The following is a 15,552-nucleotide window of genomic DNA, read 5'->3' as shown; positions in this document are numbered from 1 at the left end:
GGCCAGCTGGTCACAAACCACACTTGCCCTCTAAAACTCCAACTGTGTAGTCCTCCTCTGGTCAGCTCACTACATGTGGGACTACAGAGCACCCACCTGTTGCAGCTTTCATATTGAGTTGTCTCATGTGTCTACTTCCATCCATTGTTTGCTCTGATTTTCTATGTTATGCTATCACTTTCTGCAGTGTTAGAGAAGAAGATTACTGCAAGGCCAGGTCGGGATGAACTCATTAAGAAAGGTCTTCTGGAGATGATGGAACAAGGCAAGTAAACCCCGTCTTCATTTTTTATTCTTGTCCTTTACATGAGGGCTGGAAACATGTGATGGCAAGAAATGATAAGAACCCACAGTCAGAAAAAAAACAGTGACCAGTTTGAACAGTCATTGGATCACTTTCAGACCTGGTGTCACTCAACATATCCAGTGTGGTTTATGGTGAAACGCTATCTTGGGTGCCATTCCACTGTCAGGGGTTTACACAAGACATGAATTCAACCATATTTTGTGCAATTGCCATAAGCCCTTCTACTCAGATTGCCAAGAAACTCAGTAAAGCTTATATGAATATGAATTCAGCTATACAGAACTATTCAGTAATGAAGCTAGCAAGTACAATCCATGAACTCAGATCTCATAGAGTGAGATTAATCCATATTTTCAGCTGTCTTTCTGGTAAGCCAAGTTTAGTACAAGGTGTATTCTAATTATATGAGTTCTTCATTCCTACAGAAGAGTGAGGCATCGAGTACTGTTATTTTTACAAGCTTACCTGAATACAAAACCAGTGTGAAGCAATGAGTAAATGCAAGATGATAACTTGCCATACATATGCAGGAAGGTTTGTGATTCTGTCTAAGACCCCCAAACAGATGCTTCTAAATGAACAAAAGACCTGTTCCTGAGAGAGTTTAGCATTCTACCAGGTTTGGTGTGTTCCCAGCATCACTTCTAACAGCCGTTTTTTTTCTAAAGATAGCTTAAAAAAAAAAAAGCCTTTCCCCCTTGAGGCTGAGAACTTTGTAACAGATGGTGTTATGAAGGAAGAGGGGCCAGCTGAGTCAGTCCAATTGGAGAGGTGGAATATTTTATTGAAACTAATAGGAGCAATAATTATATTGCCTCGTTTAAAACAAAATTCCAAATCTATAAATAACTCTCATAATGACACTTGATGAGGCTGTGATGGAGAGTAACTGAACAGAAAGTGAGCATTTTAAACAGAGAAACCTGTCATAACTGCAGAAAAGCTATATGTATGATGCTTAAGTACAAGCTATAAACCTACATGGCCAACTTACTTTAAAATAGAAGTTTTTTCATAATTTTGGCTGTTAAATTTGAGGAGTTTTTCACTGAACTCTTTTGCTCTTAATTCTAGACCAATATTTGGTCTGGTAGCACATTGGTACTACTCGATAGGTAAATCTAAGTCTGAGGGCTTCTCTACATGGTGGGGTAACGTGCTTTATGGGGCTCTGATTTCTAAACCACACTAATATATTGCACATTAATTGTTCCGTGTAGACTCCACAGGTGTGCACAAAAGGTTCCCTAGTGCACTTTCAGGTAGTACTGAGCACTTTCAAATAGTTTGTTTAACTGGTCAGTGTAAATCCTACTGATGCACTTTATGTGCAACACGTTAGAGCGCTTTCAAAATTACACCTGTGCAGCGCATTAGCCCACCGCATAGCCAAGCCCTGCGAAATCTACTAGGGGTGTGTATATGTATGTGTACACACACACACACACACACACACACACACACACACACACACACACACGTACGTGTGTATGTATATCTAGTAGACTTCTCAGGGCTTGTCTCCATGGTTTTCAGTGATCTCTGAATCTGAAGACACGGGAAGTTATGGGTTTTTAAAGAGAGCAGTACAGACAAGTGGTATAGAGCACATCAAAGTCAATAGCAGTAGGATTGGATCAGCTTTTCACTTGTCACTGAGTCCTGGCTCAATGGGGGCTATGTATTAAAATAATTTTAGCAAAAAGCAGATAAGCCTAGTTTATTAAACAGGAATGGGGTTTTTAAAGGTCAATTGGAAATGGACTGGCTGGGTATTTCCCTTCACACACACACACACTCTCCCCCCCCCCCTTTTTTTTTTAATTTCTCTTTGTTACAGTTACATGAAGCCTATAAAACCATCAGGCAAATTTACAATGCCACACAACTGTCTAGACGGGAGAGTGGGAGTTATGGGCAACCAAAGGACAATATAATATGCTCCATGTTATTTCCTTCCAACACAATGGATGTTTTGAATCTCAGGGGCTATTTTATGGCTTTATTAACATATGCAGTTTATTAACTGCTGTTAAAAATTGGCCCAGAATCTCTTTTAATAACTGATGAGAAGCCTACTCAGCTACAATAATGCTGTGGCAGTTGCATTCTAATCTTTTCAGTCAATCCTTGTTTTAATGGACACTCACTGCAATAAACTGCAATTGTTAGAGCAGCAGCATTGTGCTAAGCACACCACAGTAAATCTCTAAGTCCTGGGTTTTTTCTTTGGAACTCTGCTCTCATGCTGAACATCCGGGGAGGGATTCACAAAGGTATTTATGTGCCTACCACCCCACCCCGGTACCTGCTCACATCAGTAAAGTAATCCAAACAGTGAGAGACGGAGATCAAGTCTGAGAAACCTGCTAACCTGCCCTCACATCTTTCCAGCAGCAGCGACACACTCCACCGGCACGGCGTGCCCCTCTGCTAACTCACATACCGCACTACACCAGAAACCGTGCAGCGTCCCTTGCAGGGCCGTTCGGCCCAGCTCTGGGTAAGGTCCGGAGCAGGAGCTGCTTCAACTCAAGAGCAGCCCAGGGAGGAACTATCATCAGAGCAGTTCCTCTCCTGTGCCTGCCTCGCTTTGCGGATGGGTGGTAAGTTACCACCCGCCTTCTCAAAGGGCGGTTTACTTTCCTCCTACTTCTGAGCACAGCCAAGGCCCACTCAGGGCTGCCCAGAGGATTCAGGGGGCCTGGGGCAAAGCAATTTTGGGGGCCCCTTCCATAAAAAAAAGTTGCAATACTATATTCTTGTGGGGCCAGGGGCCTGGGGCAAATTTCCCCACTTGCCCCCCCGGGCAGCCCTGGGCCCACTTATGCTTAGAGGGGAACAGCCAGCAAGGAACCCCTGCTCACCCCGTCCCATGGCTGGTGCCACAATGTGAGCAGCCTCACTCCCCTTTCCTCCCCGGCGTGGCTGAGTACGGCCTAGGGACAGGGTAGCCATGTTGACACCAGTGGGCTCTACTGGAAATGATGCAGCAGCTTTCATTAACCATGGGTTGCTGTCGCCTGTTAACTCTGCCCGACCTGTGCCACTTCTGAGGCTTTCCTTCATCCCTGGGGGGTGCACGTGCTCCCCAGGGCTTCTACAGTGGCAGGAGCAAGTTAATGATAAGGTTTGTTCCTTGACTGCATTGCACGGTAGTGGGCTGATTACTCCAGCATGGAAGAGCATTGCTTCTTCCTGAGATCACTTTCCATGGTGTTCTGGTGGTGTAGATTCTCTTGTGTTTTCCTCACCCATGGGTATAAAGTTACCTTCTTCCCCCATCCTAGTGCCAAAATCTATGGGGTCAATATCACCCCTGCAAATCAATGCACTTCCTTCCAGCTCCGGCCACATCTCTAAAGTGCTCTGAGGATGTGAGGTCCACCTCTGACCAGGGACCTCATAGTTCTCAGTCCTAGACACTCCTCATTAGAAGGTCATCGACAGGGCTGGCTTCTGCTTATTTCATGAGTCATTACAGTTTTCTTAGGCAATGATTTAAAGGAGCTAACATTCTGTCTCGGTATCTTTATTGTTGTGGTGCAGCCTTTGGTGGCTTGCCAAAGCAGCAGCTATCTCTTGGAGAACACAGGGCACTTACAAAGCAGAGCCGCCCATTCTGCTCCTGGGAAACATTTATGGAGTTTTTCCCCTTTTAGCTGCGAAGTGTAGATTTGATCAAATGTAAAATGTTTTACAGCACTGGAAGAAAAGCTCTGTCTTACAAATAGTGCAGACAGCTGTTAATATGCCAGTGATTATGTATAGGCTGGCTTCACGATCAGCTGAAACATAGGCAATGAACTTTTTTTCCCCTTTCCTTGTATCATAGCAACTGTGCTACTGCAGGGGCTATTTTAAGAAACAGTAACTTTTCACCAAACGTGATTATGAGGCAGATTGGATGAGCTCAGCCTATAAAATATTGCATTAGCTCTGCAGCATTTGTAGGCTGACTTCTGATACTCTGCAAATGGTCTCCATATTAAAAAATAAAAAGTGGTCTGTGAACGTTAACTCCTTTAAATCACTGTTTAAGAAACTTGCAATGAAATCATTACAAAGGAGAAGACAGCCTTGTCATGAACTTCTAATGAGGAGCGTCTAGGACTGAGAAATATAAGTTATCTGGTCAGAGGTGGACAGTTTACACACACATCATTGGAGAGAGCTGGCTCAAGCTGGAAGTAATTGCTTGATTTTGCAATGGTGGTGTTGAGCCGGTAATTGCTGAGAGAGGATCAGGGAAGTGAGACACAGCATAGTTTGTATTCCCACTGAGGAACATTCCCTGGGTTGGAAAATACTTAAGAAGCTAAAAAGGTGTCAGAATGCTTACAGCTGATGGGATTATTGGCAGAGGACCTCACTCCTCAGTGGGAGAGTATCAGAATCTGGCCCTATGTCAAGAGAGGTTTGGATTTCAGTTGTGCCCCAACATTTTGAAAGTTGGGTGTCTAAAACAGAGCCCCTAAATGCACACTGAGGCACCCAAATATCAGTGGCCTGATCTTCAGAGGAGCTGAGCACCTACAAGGCCTGCTGATGTCAGTGGGAGCTGTAGGCACTCAGCACCTCTGGAAATGACAGATGCTGCCAAAGTGAGCTCTTGCAAGGAACGCTGCAGGATAAGTGATAGGCTATCTGTGCATACGCTAATGAACGAGAATGGCGGGATGTTTTCACTTTTGCAGCTGATGACTTAATTAAGATTAAGTGATATGGTGTTTTAGATGCTGGAGGCAAAGCATGCGCTGCTGATGGTGCCACCAGATCAATGCAGAGTGACCCTTCATCCCCCGTATGCCAGGCATTTACCTCAGAAGAGATGCAGCAGGAAAGTACAGCAGCAACAACAAATACAACCTCACTTGGCGAGGAGCTGCACTCAGAGGAGCTGAAAGACGATGCAGGTATTGGACAGAACATGCTAACGTGCTTCTATTGAGCTGCCATGCAATGAGTCCAATAAATTGGTGCATCAGAGAGCCAGAGCACTGTGTTCAGTTCAGTCCCTCCAGACCAGCTTAGCAATCAATCAGTCCTGTAAGAATAGTGATTTTTGAGACCTTCATTTTACTGAGGGACACACAAAGCCAGGAGTATTGGGATGAATTGCACACATAAGAGAGACTGCTTTGACACGATGCCATGTTGGTGTTAGGAGAGTTCTTTCCTATACCAAGAATCTGGCTGCATGTCAGGGGATGGGTAGCAGTATAATGGCATGTGGACTGTAAGAGGCACCAGACCATCTTCCTTTAGATGCATGTTTGTGCATGCGCAGGCACACACATTGCTATTGTCACCCCAGCTGGGATTAGGGAACAATATTTACAAGATATTTCAATTACTACAACGAGCAGGGCTGTATCAATAGTACAGATAAACACAAACCAAATTCCCTTCATCTAATCACCCATATATTTTGACCTAGCTCAGAATACAAACCAGGATTTGGACCTGGTTAAGTCTGCTTTGCACTGTTCTAGCAGTGAAAAGCTGATGTAAAGCTCACCTAAGTGGCTGCCTGAGGATACCTTTTGGGGTAGGATAATCTTTCATTGGCATAATTCTGCCTGAATTCTGACATTTCTTAAATGTCAAGAGTGTGACTTTGCCGACATAATGTTCTTTTAACATAGTGTTTGGTATATACTTTCCTAGGCTTTTATAAAAACAAAATGGGGAAAAAAAACCCAGAAATTTGATCCTGCAGAACCATAACAACTCAGAGGGGTTAAAAACTTTAGAGCCACCACACCGACGTTGGCCACTTGAGCTAACAGAGTAACTGGTAGCAGTAGGCTGTCATCTCTATGTGGGTCAACCACTACAAGGAGAAGAGTTGCACATTTTGCCAGTGGATTGCAAAGTTTGTTGTTGACAGGAGAAGAATCTTGATATTTAGGAATCCTATTCCGGCTCCTGAGGGGAGTGGTTACAGACCCTTCTGCCTTTGTCTCTTCCAGGCTGCCCCATTCCCAGTCTCCTGCCAAACCCTAGCCTCCTCATCCCACTTCCCATACCAGGCCTCTCATTCCAGAGTCTCACTCCCCACTTTCCTTGGCTCCATGTCCCAGTCCCTCCACTGCCCCCTCTCATAGAATATCAGGGTTGGAAGGGACCTCAGGAGGTCACCTAGTCCCACCCCCTGCTCAAAGCAGGACCAATCCCCAGACAGATTTTTGCCCCAGATTCCTAAAGGGCCCCCTCAAGGATTGAACTCACAATGCTGCTTTGAGCAGGCCAATGCTCAAACCACTGAGCTATCCCTCCCCCCAGCTCTTCTTCTTTACTCCACTGCAGCTCTAAATACAACTTCAGTTTTCCATTTCTGTCTTTTATACATTCCCAGCTCTCTCTCACTCTCTGGTCTATTCTCCAGGACCACTGTTGTTTTGAATTTTTCATGATATATCAGATTGTTCCTCTGGTGCTTGTGGTAACTCCACTCCCTCCTAAATGGTTTCCCCTCAGATATTTCATCCCTTCTCCTACTTGCCCACAGGAGACAACAGATGACTTTTGTGTTATTGTATCAACCCATTTCTTTAAACCTAGCTTATCTTCTCTATTTCAACACGGTGTGTTATTTCATCATGAACGGTCCCAAAACAGATTTGTTATTCACGGGGCATCTAACATTTGTGCTTTCACCCTTCTGTGTATCTCACAATAAAAACTGAACAAATAAATACTCAAAACACTCTAGCCCTGCATATAGTTGGCTTTTATGAACTCTCACTCTTATTGCTGTTTTCCTCCCTCCTGCAGCTGTTCCTACTGTGTAGTTTATCCACTGATGTGTCTTGTCTTGAATGAGACTGCACGCTTGGTAGAGCAGGGACTGTCCATGTCTCTGTGTCTGAACAGTGCCTAGTACAAAGGAGTCTCAGTCCTAATTGGAGTCCTCCGGGCACTACTATGATTAATAATAAACTTCCTCTATTGGACTATGGCGTCTATTTCTCTGTACATCTGTTTCTCATCACTGTTTCCTTCGCAATTGAAATCCCATTTGCAGAGTCCTAGTTTCTTGAATTGTTTCCATCTCGTTTCTGAATTGTGAATGTAGCTATTAATTTCTTTCCAGATCTTCCCTATTTCCAGTGACCCTTACTAATGCCAGTTCTGTTCACCATCTCTCTGTCCTAACCTTTACTGTCGTCTGCATTTCTTTTTCTTCCCTTGGGGTATGTATCAGTTCTCCAGCCTCAATACGCTGAAAGGTGGGATTTAATTTTCCCAAACAGCTTACTTCCTACGCAGCAATACCCACTCCTGTTTGTTACACGTCCTTTTAGCTCCTCTTTACCAACCTCTGGCAAATCCTCCATTCTAGACCCTATCCTGTTTCCACTGAAGTTAGTAACAAAAGGTGTGTATTGGAGAAAGCCTCCTGCATTGGCTTGAATTGGAGTGTTGGACATTCAAGAAATAATATGGTCCAAGCCTGTCCATGTGCATGTGCACATATTTCACCATTGTGTGTATTTAATTTTATGTTATTTAGATAAAAGGTCTACTGTGCACATATTAAAAAAAGGAGACCAGGCCAGCAACAAAGGATTTCATTTAAAATTTTTAAACTTGTCTAGCTTGCTGGAGTTCAAATGAAAAGTTAAGATCAAACAAAAACAAAGAAACCCAGACACACACACACACACACACACACACACAAATAGCACAACTTGGAATTTCCATGGTGTATTCTGAATGTTTCTGGGTTTCTAGACATGTGGTATTCAGACAGAAATGTGTTCTTCTGGTTTATCAGCTGACAGTTTTTCATGGCAGTATCACCCAAAGGTTCCCAGCCCAGTGGAAAACAGAAAAACTTTGGTTTTGAAAATTGTATTCTGGGAATTTTGTCATGGTCTCAAGGCCAGAGCCCAGGACAAGGAATTTGGAGTTCTGGATTCTAGTCCCTCCTCTGCCCTGCACAAGCGGCGGACCGGCTTTGAGAACCACTGCTCTGAGCACTAGCCTGTTGGCTATAAGGGGTGGGAGAGGAAATCACCACCACCACTATTTTTTGCAAAATAATGTCTGACCTAGCTTAGGCACCTATCTCCAGGAGAGGGTTGGTGACTGTGAACCCTGAGTGGAACTACCTTTGAAGGGTGGGGCTAGTTTCAGTGACTCGCTCCTTGCTCACCTTGCTGGCTTTCTGTGACTCCCATAGACTCTCCCCATTTATTGTATAAGGAGCATGGACACCTAACTTGGGACTGAGGATTCCACAAGGTGGCAGGGTGCCTGAAGTTAGGTCCTGCAAGTCTGAGCCTTTCTGGATCTAGCCCAGGGGTCGGCAACCTTTCAGAAGTGGTGTGCCGAGTCTTCATTTATTCACTCTAATTTAAGGTTTTGCGTGCCAGTCATACATTTTAACGTTTTTAGAAGGTCTCTTTCTATAAGTCTATAATATATAACTAAACTATTGTTGTCTGTAAAGTAAATAAGGTTTTTTAAATGTTTAAGAAGCTTCATTTAAAATTAAATTAAAATGCAGAGCCCCCCAGACCAGTGGCCAGGACCCAGGCAGTGTGAGTGCCACTGAAAATCAGCTTGTGTGCCGCCTTCGGCACGTGTGCCATAGGTTGCCTACCCCGATCTAGCCCAATTGACTAGCAACACCCTCCCTTTTATCACTCTCACAGCTTCCCATCAGCAGCATTCCTGGGTCCCCAGAATTGAAACTCTATTGTCTTGATCCACTGCATTTCCTGGTTCTTGAATAATACTTGGAATTTCACCCCTTCAGGGATACCTAACATCACTCACGAGTGGCTTCCTTTTGCTCTACTTCACGTGGCTTGAGTGGTCATCAAAATAAAGCATGGTTCTGCTTTTCACCTTAGCATTTGGCCCCTGCTGTATACATAGCAAATGATCTTTGAGGGCAACCTTCACAAAATCCTGATTTGAAAAATATATATAGCAATTGCAAGGACGTCCTTGAAAACCGAGGTGATTATTTCACAAGTGAGGCAACTTTTCTTTCTATCCAGCAAAATTTTGCAACAGTCATCTCTGACTAACGCTGCGTATTTATTGTACTCCCCCAACTTTCCCAAACGATAAATACTCGTTACTCCATTTCTAGACACATACGTTAGTCTGTTTGTCAACAAATTAAACACTATTATCTTGCCAAGGCTATTGTGTCCTACTGCCTCACTGCTTTGGAGCCTTCCGTTTGCATTCTAAAAGCAAGGATGCAAATTGTTTGGAAAGCTGCTGAGTGCTTCAGCACTTATTGACTTCCTTGGACTTGAGTGCACTCAACACCATTCAGGAGGCATTCCGCAGCTTGTAGCATCAGCCCCTTCGAGATGGCGATTTCTTCTGCACTACATCCCAGTGTCTATTCCCTGTTGTAGCATTGTTATTGTTATCCAAGGGAAGGTCTTCTTATATCAGGTTGCTTCAATCTTGGTTCCTAACATCATCCCCAAGAAAGACTGAGCCACCCTGGCATCAGATGGAATAGAGAGGAACTGGGCTGCAAGCTGAAGTCACATTTTAATAGGATTAAAATAAAAATTGCCAGGAAATCCTGCAGAGAACAATCATAGAAAGATCTGTGAGGCTATATTAAAAGTTAATCATTCCTTACCCTTCATTTGTGTTCCTAGCAAGAAGTGCTCACATGGTAACTCTAAATCATTGCAGCTGGGTTCTACAAAATAATCAATTGCAGTTCTCAAAAACCACTATACCCTGCTGTCCTCATTATAGAAAAGAACATAAGACTTTTTTGTGGGGGAGGGGAAGGGAAATGACCCTTCAAGGCTCATCAGTTTCCTTAGGAACATAGTATCTAACTCTTTCTTCAGTTAGCCCAGTGTGTTTTATTTTTACCTCAACAACCTTGGCTGGTAGGCTATTGCACACATTCATTATTTTCACTGTGGAAAAAAAGTGCTGCTAGCTGTATGCCATAAATTCTGTTTTCCTGAATCTTCCTGGTATGGCCCCTTGGTTTATCATCATCATCATTATTAATTTCATGTCTCATTAATTCTACTGCTTCTGATCCTTTTACTAGCCAAGAAACCTTCAGTGTCCACTGAAGAACTAGAAGATGCCTGCCTGCCAGTAACCGAAGAGACTCCACAAGCCTTACTTATTTCTGAATCCACAGATTCCCCACGGAAACCAATGGAAAGAAACCTAGCACAGCTCCCCAGCCCCCCTTCACTTCCAATTCCACCACCTAAGGCAATCTCCAAAATCAAGAGTGTAACAGGTTAGTCATGTTGGTCAATAAAGTCTCATCCCATCGACATTGTCCTCTCCTTGTATATCATTTTTCTCCTATATATATTTTGGGACAGTTACTTAGCTGGTGTAAATCAATGTCATACCATTGATGTGAATGGAGCGTTCATGATTTACACCAGCTGAAGATCTTGCCCCCGATCTAGAAGCACTGAGTCTTTGCATGTTGCACATATATCTGACCTGTCCTGGTTTGTTTATTGCAGGAGGCTGCAGTAAGTCCACCTGCACTAATCCATGTAAAGCAGATGACATTGACAGCAAACAGCTACCCAATCAGCATCTTGTGCATGACTTGCCACAAGTCGCTATGAAACCAAGGAAGGTTTAAATGCTTTTTGCAATACAGAATCACAGTGTGATAACAGTCCAGAAGCAGTGAACTCAGCTGTCAGCTGCAAAGCTCACGTCAATAGATCCTTCAAAGCTTTCTGCCTGAAGGGTTTGCTCATTAGGGTAGGTCTAAATTGGAGCTGTGCAAGCTCCTCTAATGACATATGAACAGTTCACCCAAACTTTCACAACCCACTCCTGCATCTCAGGTTTCACTCTGAATTTCAGGTTCAAACACACACAGCCTGATTCTCTAATGTGCCACAACGGTGATCTTACACTTTTCACCACTTCCAGCAGTGCAAAGGAGTTTAAAGTGAGTATAACGGTGATTTATTCCCACTGCAAGGCTCCTTTACACTGCCAGAGTGCGCCCATAATCAGGCATCTAAACTGCTAACTGACAACCATTGTTCCTGCAATCATTTCCATCCCCAGCTTCCTGGTATGAAAAAAGAGGCCACATTTGCAGAGTCACCATGAAGCAGAAGATCATAGGGTGCTGCTCTAATGACTAAGACTGACTGAAAGTTTTCTGTCTCAACTGTTTTTCAATGGAAAACTGGGTTTTCACCAAAATTATTTTTCTTGCTAAAAATATCTGCTTTCCATGGAAAACTTTTTTAAAAAACAAAATATAATGGCCAAAACCAAAACATTGTGTGTTTTCAGCTTAAAACTGAAATATTTCAATTCAAAATGGTATTGTGGTGCTTCATGGAAGTTGTAGTTCAGATGCCTTTTGTTTCCATTCTTCTTTATGGGCCAGGCTTTCTGGCCAGACTACAGGTCCCATGATGCACCATGGCCCAGGACGCCTATGACTCACCTCTTCCCCTCATCACATGTGAGATATAGTCCATCCTGAGAGCTCAACCCATACAGGAGAATGGGGGCATATGGCACCCAAAGTACAACTCCCATGAGGCACTTTGCAATACCATTTTGAATAGAAATATTGTTTGCCAAAAATATTTCATTTTTAGGTGAAATATTTTCATTTTGATATTTCATTTTTGTCTAAATTTTTTTTTTGGGGGGGAGCTATTTTTCACCAGCTCTAATAATGGCACATCTTCTTCAGTTCTGCTTCTGGGAGTGGGAGTAATTGTAAGCTCAGATTGAACAAGTACCGTCAGTGGGAGAGGGCACTGGGGTGGAGGTGGGGAGAGGGAGAGAGAGTGACATGAGAGAAAAACAGAGGGGGTTGGAAAGCCCTTTATTTTATTTTTTTTCCTCTAACAGTGTTGGAGGTGCTGATGGTGGCGGGGAGGAGAGGGGAATAAGCCAAGCACTAATTAATCACAAAAAGGGGGTGGGGGGGATGGCAAGGTCCAAGATACCATTTCATAAGATTATTCCCTGAACAGCTCTCATTAGGACAAACAAAGTGTGATTAACAAAAAAGTGCTCAGCATTAGCCTAAGCTGTGTCCAGGCTGAACTGGTGCCTGTGAGGCTCTGGGATCAAGGTAGCATAAAGGTGACAGTAAAGTCCCTCAGCAGCTTGGCTAGACCAGAGCATCCTTCCCTATTGCACAGAGATAGAGTATGAATTAGGAGGTGTTGTATGGCCCTTCAAGCTGCGATTCAGTGGAGAGTGGAATGATCATAAATATCCATTGTGTGTTTCCAGGGTGGCACCTAATCAAAATCCCCTTGAGCTCAGATATATGTCTCCTGGTAGCTGAGGCTCTCTGCCCTCTGGGTATGGAGCGAGCCTGCTGATCAGTTAAAGGGGGAAAGAATTTAGATGCTACTGCTCTGGTATACAGCCTTATTGCCGCTGCTTTGTGGCAGTGTACTTTGCCTACTAGACATTCCAGTAGATGCTCCTGTGCTTTAAAGTGTTCCAGGTTTGAGAAAATAGATCACCTATGTGGATTTGATTCACTCTTTTAGCTGTACGTATACATGCATACAGAGAGAAGGAGGATTACCTGTTTGTTAGGACATCATCATGGGAGACATGAGTTTGATTCCCTGCTCTAACACAGACTTTGTGTGACCCTTCCCAAGTCACTTAACCTCTTTGTGCGTCCATTTCCCATCTGTAAAATGTAGCACTGCCTTCCCTCAGCAGTGGGAGGGAAGTGTTGTAAGGCTAAATACAATAAAGATTGTGAGGTGCTCATATCTAAGCACCAGAGATAGCATACATTTTGTCTTGTTAAATTACACACCTGGGGCCTGGTTTACAATGTGAGATTTCTACTTGTGCGCACACACACACCCCTCTCTGAGCACTAGACCAATGCCAACTGTTGCACAAGTGTTGTGTTTTGCAACACTTGTGCACACATTTCCTGAGTGCAAATTCTTGCACGTGCCGGTACCGAAGTTTTAAAAGTGCACACCGTAATTTTTGTGCCTGCAAAGTGCATGCCCATGAACATCCTTTCCCACATATGGGCTCTGGGTAGAAACCCAACTCAAAATTTAGCCCATAATGCCATAGAGTTTCATCAGGTATCAAAAGTTTTTGTATATTGTTATGTTCCATGTTAGTAACTAACCACATGTTTCAAACAACGTTTCCACTAACTTAATCTGGATTTCATTTTACACTCTTGATTTTCTATCTAATAATTTGTACTATAATTCGATACTTTGGTAATTTTATTATTTTTAATTTGAAATTTGAAAAAAATATTTGATTTTTTGTTAAAAAAAAAATCTACTCAAATATATGCACACTGGACAAAATTCTGTCCTGGGTTACATCATTGACTTTGTGGGTTGTGCCAGATTTTCACCAGTGTCCTTGAGAGCAGGGTTTGGGTACCGTGTAGGGTACCATACAGCACAATTGTCCTGGAAGGAAATATCTTGATAACCTATGTTTATTATTATCATCCTTAAAGTGCTAGACCTCATTTTGAACGTCTCCTCTTTTCTCTTGCAAGTTTCTGGGCTAATCAAGAGCCAATTCTTGAAATCCTTGCACAGAAATGTCGGGATACCACTGATAGCAGTGGGAGTTTTGACTGGATAAGGGCAACAGAATTTACCTCACAGAAAATTAGAATGGTAAGGAGGGCCTGTGGAGAGACAAGGTGGGTGAGGTAATATCTATTATTGGATCAACTTCTGTTGGTGAAAGAGACAAGCTTTCAAGCTACACAGGTCATACCTGAAGAAGAGGTCTGTGCAGCTTGGAGGGGTCTCTCTTTAACCAACAGAAGTTGGTCCAATAAAAGATATTACCTCACCCAGATTGTCTCGCTAATATCCTTGAACCGACACAGCTACAACACAACACCGCAAACAAAAAGGGTACGTGTCAGGTTAAATTCACATTATCAACACTAGGTGGCAACAAGAGAAAAGGAATAGCCTTCTACACAATCCAACTAAACAGATCTCCTGTGCTGGTGTGTCTCCAGTGTAGAAAGTATCACAACCCAGGACAGATATGTGGCCAGGAAAGTGCAGTGAAAAGAATAATTGAACTGCAGAAGACAAAAGTGAAGCAACATCTTTGTCAAACAAGGCTCTTACCCCCGCTCCCTCCATGCAGTCTAAACCAGAGTGGGGGAAATATCAGAGGCACAGCAATAGAAGAGGCAGGTGTTTGTTGCACTGGGGTGATAGATATGAGTGATGGGATTGGAGAGGAGAATGTCCGGGATGGGCTGTTCAGAAAAGAGAAGAATCACCTCAGCCCAGAACTTAAAAGGCTATAAAGATTTTAGTGTAAGATTTCCAAGCTGCATTAGGGGTTTGGATGCCCAATTCCCACTAAAAAAAAAAAAATCCAAATCCCCTAGGTGGCTTGGAAAATAATCTCAGTTTTGGGTACAAAAAGCATCAATTAAACATCCTCCCACTCGTCTTCCCCTCTCCTTGGTACTCGACCCCACTTCATTCTTTGCTGAAATGCTTTTGAAACAGATCAGCTCTGGCAAGTTTGGCTGAACTAGCTAATATCACCATCTCTCACAAGCTCTGGTGTTTCCCTATATGGGGTGAGAGACTGGGGCACCATTTTTATCTGTCCAGCATGTAGAATCAATCTCAACCCAGGCTCCATGTGCCACAATTAAAGGCCCAGTGTGACTTTTTATCACTTTGTTTTCAGCAGCAGGAAGTGAAGTAGATGAGCCAGCAGTGAAATCCCCTCCTTCCACTATCCTGAAGAATTATGTCATTGTTGGTTCCTCCCAAATCTCAGGACAAGCTGCCCTCTTCCATCCACCAGGCCAGAAAGGCTCCGATCCCCATGTCAGAGGACAGCTACCAACACCGACTGGTTCCCCTCATCCCACTGCTGTCCACCTGCCTTTACCTCCCAGCAGAGTCATTGAGGAGCTCCACAGGGCTCTGGCCACCAAACATCGGCAGGATAGGTAAGTATAGCACATAGAGGCACAGCGAATACCAGGAAACAGTATCCTTTCAATGAAAGTATTTTTCATAATACAAATTCCTGGTAAGAAAATATTTTTCCCTGTCGTTAACACTCCACCCATTTAGTCTGATTAAAATCAGGTTGGTTCTGCCCACACACTGCTTGGTGGCCCTAGTTTTGGCACTGATCCATGGTTAAAATGGAAGTTTCAGCTGTTACTTTATAATATGCTACTTTTATGACAGGAAAGCTATTGCAACATGGAAATAAGG

At 43.4% G+C, this 15,552-nt stretch overlaps 1 protein-coding gene and 1 long non-coding RNA gene across 10 annotated transcripts in view; one reads left to right on the top strand and one right to left on the bottom strand.

The window, feature by feature from the left end:
- PHACTR3 (phosphatase and actin regulator 3) overlaps positions 1–15,552 on the top strand; it is a 165,121-nt gene that overhangs the window by 98,298 nt on the left and 51,271 nt on the right. For 5 of the 9 annotated variants that reach the window (XM_044986068.1, XM_044986073.1, XM_044986074.1 and 2 more), the window contains 4 exons: positions 188–265; positions 5,044–5,223; positions 10,365–10,565; positions 15,011–15,278. In XM_044986068.1, coding sequence (XP_044842003.1) covers positions 188–265; positions 5,044–5,223; positions 10,365–10,565; positions 15,011–15,278 — 727 coding nt within the window. The remainder of the gene's footprint in view (positions 1–187; positions 266–5,043; positions 5,224–10,364; positions 10,566–15,010; positions 15,279–15,552) is intronic. The other 4 variants (XM_044986072.1, XM_044986076.1, XM_044986069.1 and 1 more) reach the window with 4 other exon arrangements.
- Positions 1–15,552, bottom strand: part of LOC123348564 — an 82,410-nt gene that overhangs the window by 29,251 nt on the left and 37,607 nt on the right. Inside the window, exon 2 of the long non-coding RNA XR_006573214.1 lies at positions 97–313. This is a non-coding gene — a long non-coding RNA (uncharacterized LOC123348564). The remainder of the gene's footprint in view (positions 1–96; positions 314–15,552) is intronic.

This window comes from Mauremys mutica, chromosome 13 (genome assembly GCF_020497125.1).
Source record: "Mauremys mutica isolate MM-2020 ecotype Southern chromosome 13, ASM2049712v1, whole genome shotgun sequence".
Classification (NCBI taxonomy): domain Eukaryota; kingdom Metazoa; phylum Chordata; order Testudines; family Geoemydidae; genus Mauremys; species Mauremys mutica.
Note: the sequence above shows the minus strand (reverse complement) of the source record. Positions and strands in the feature narration are given on the sequence as shown.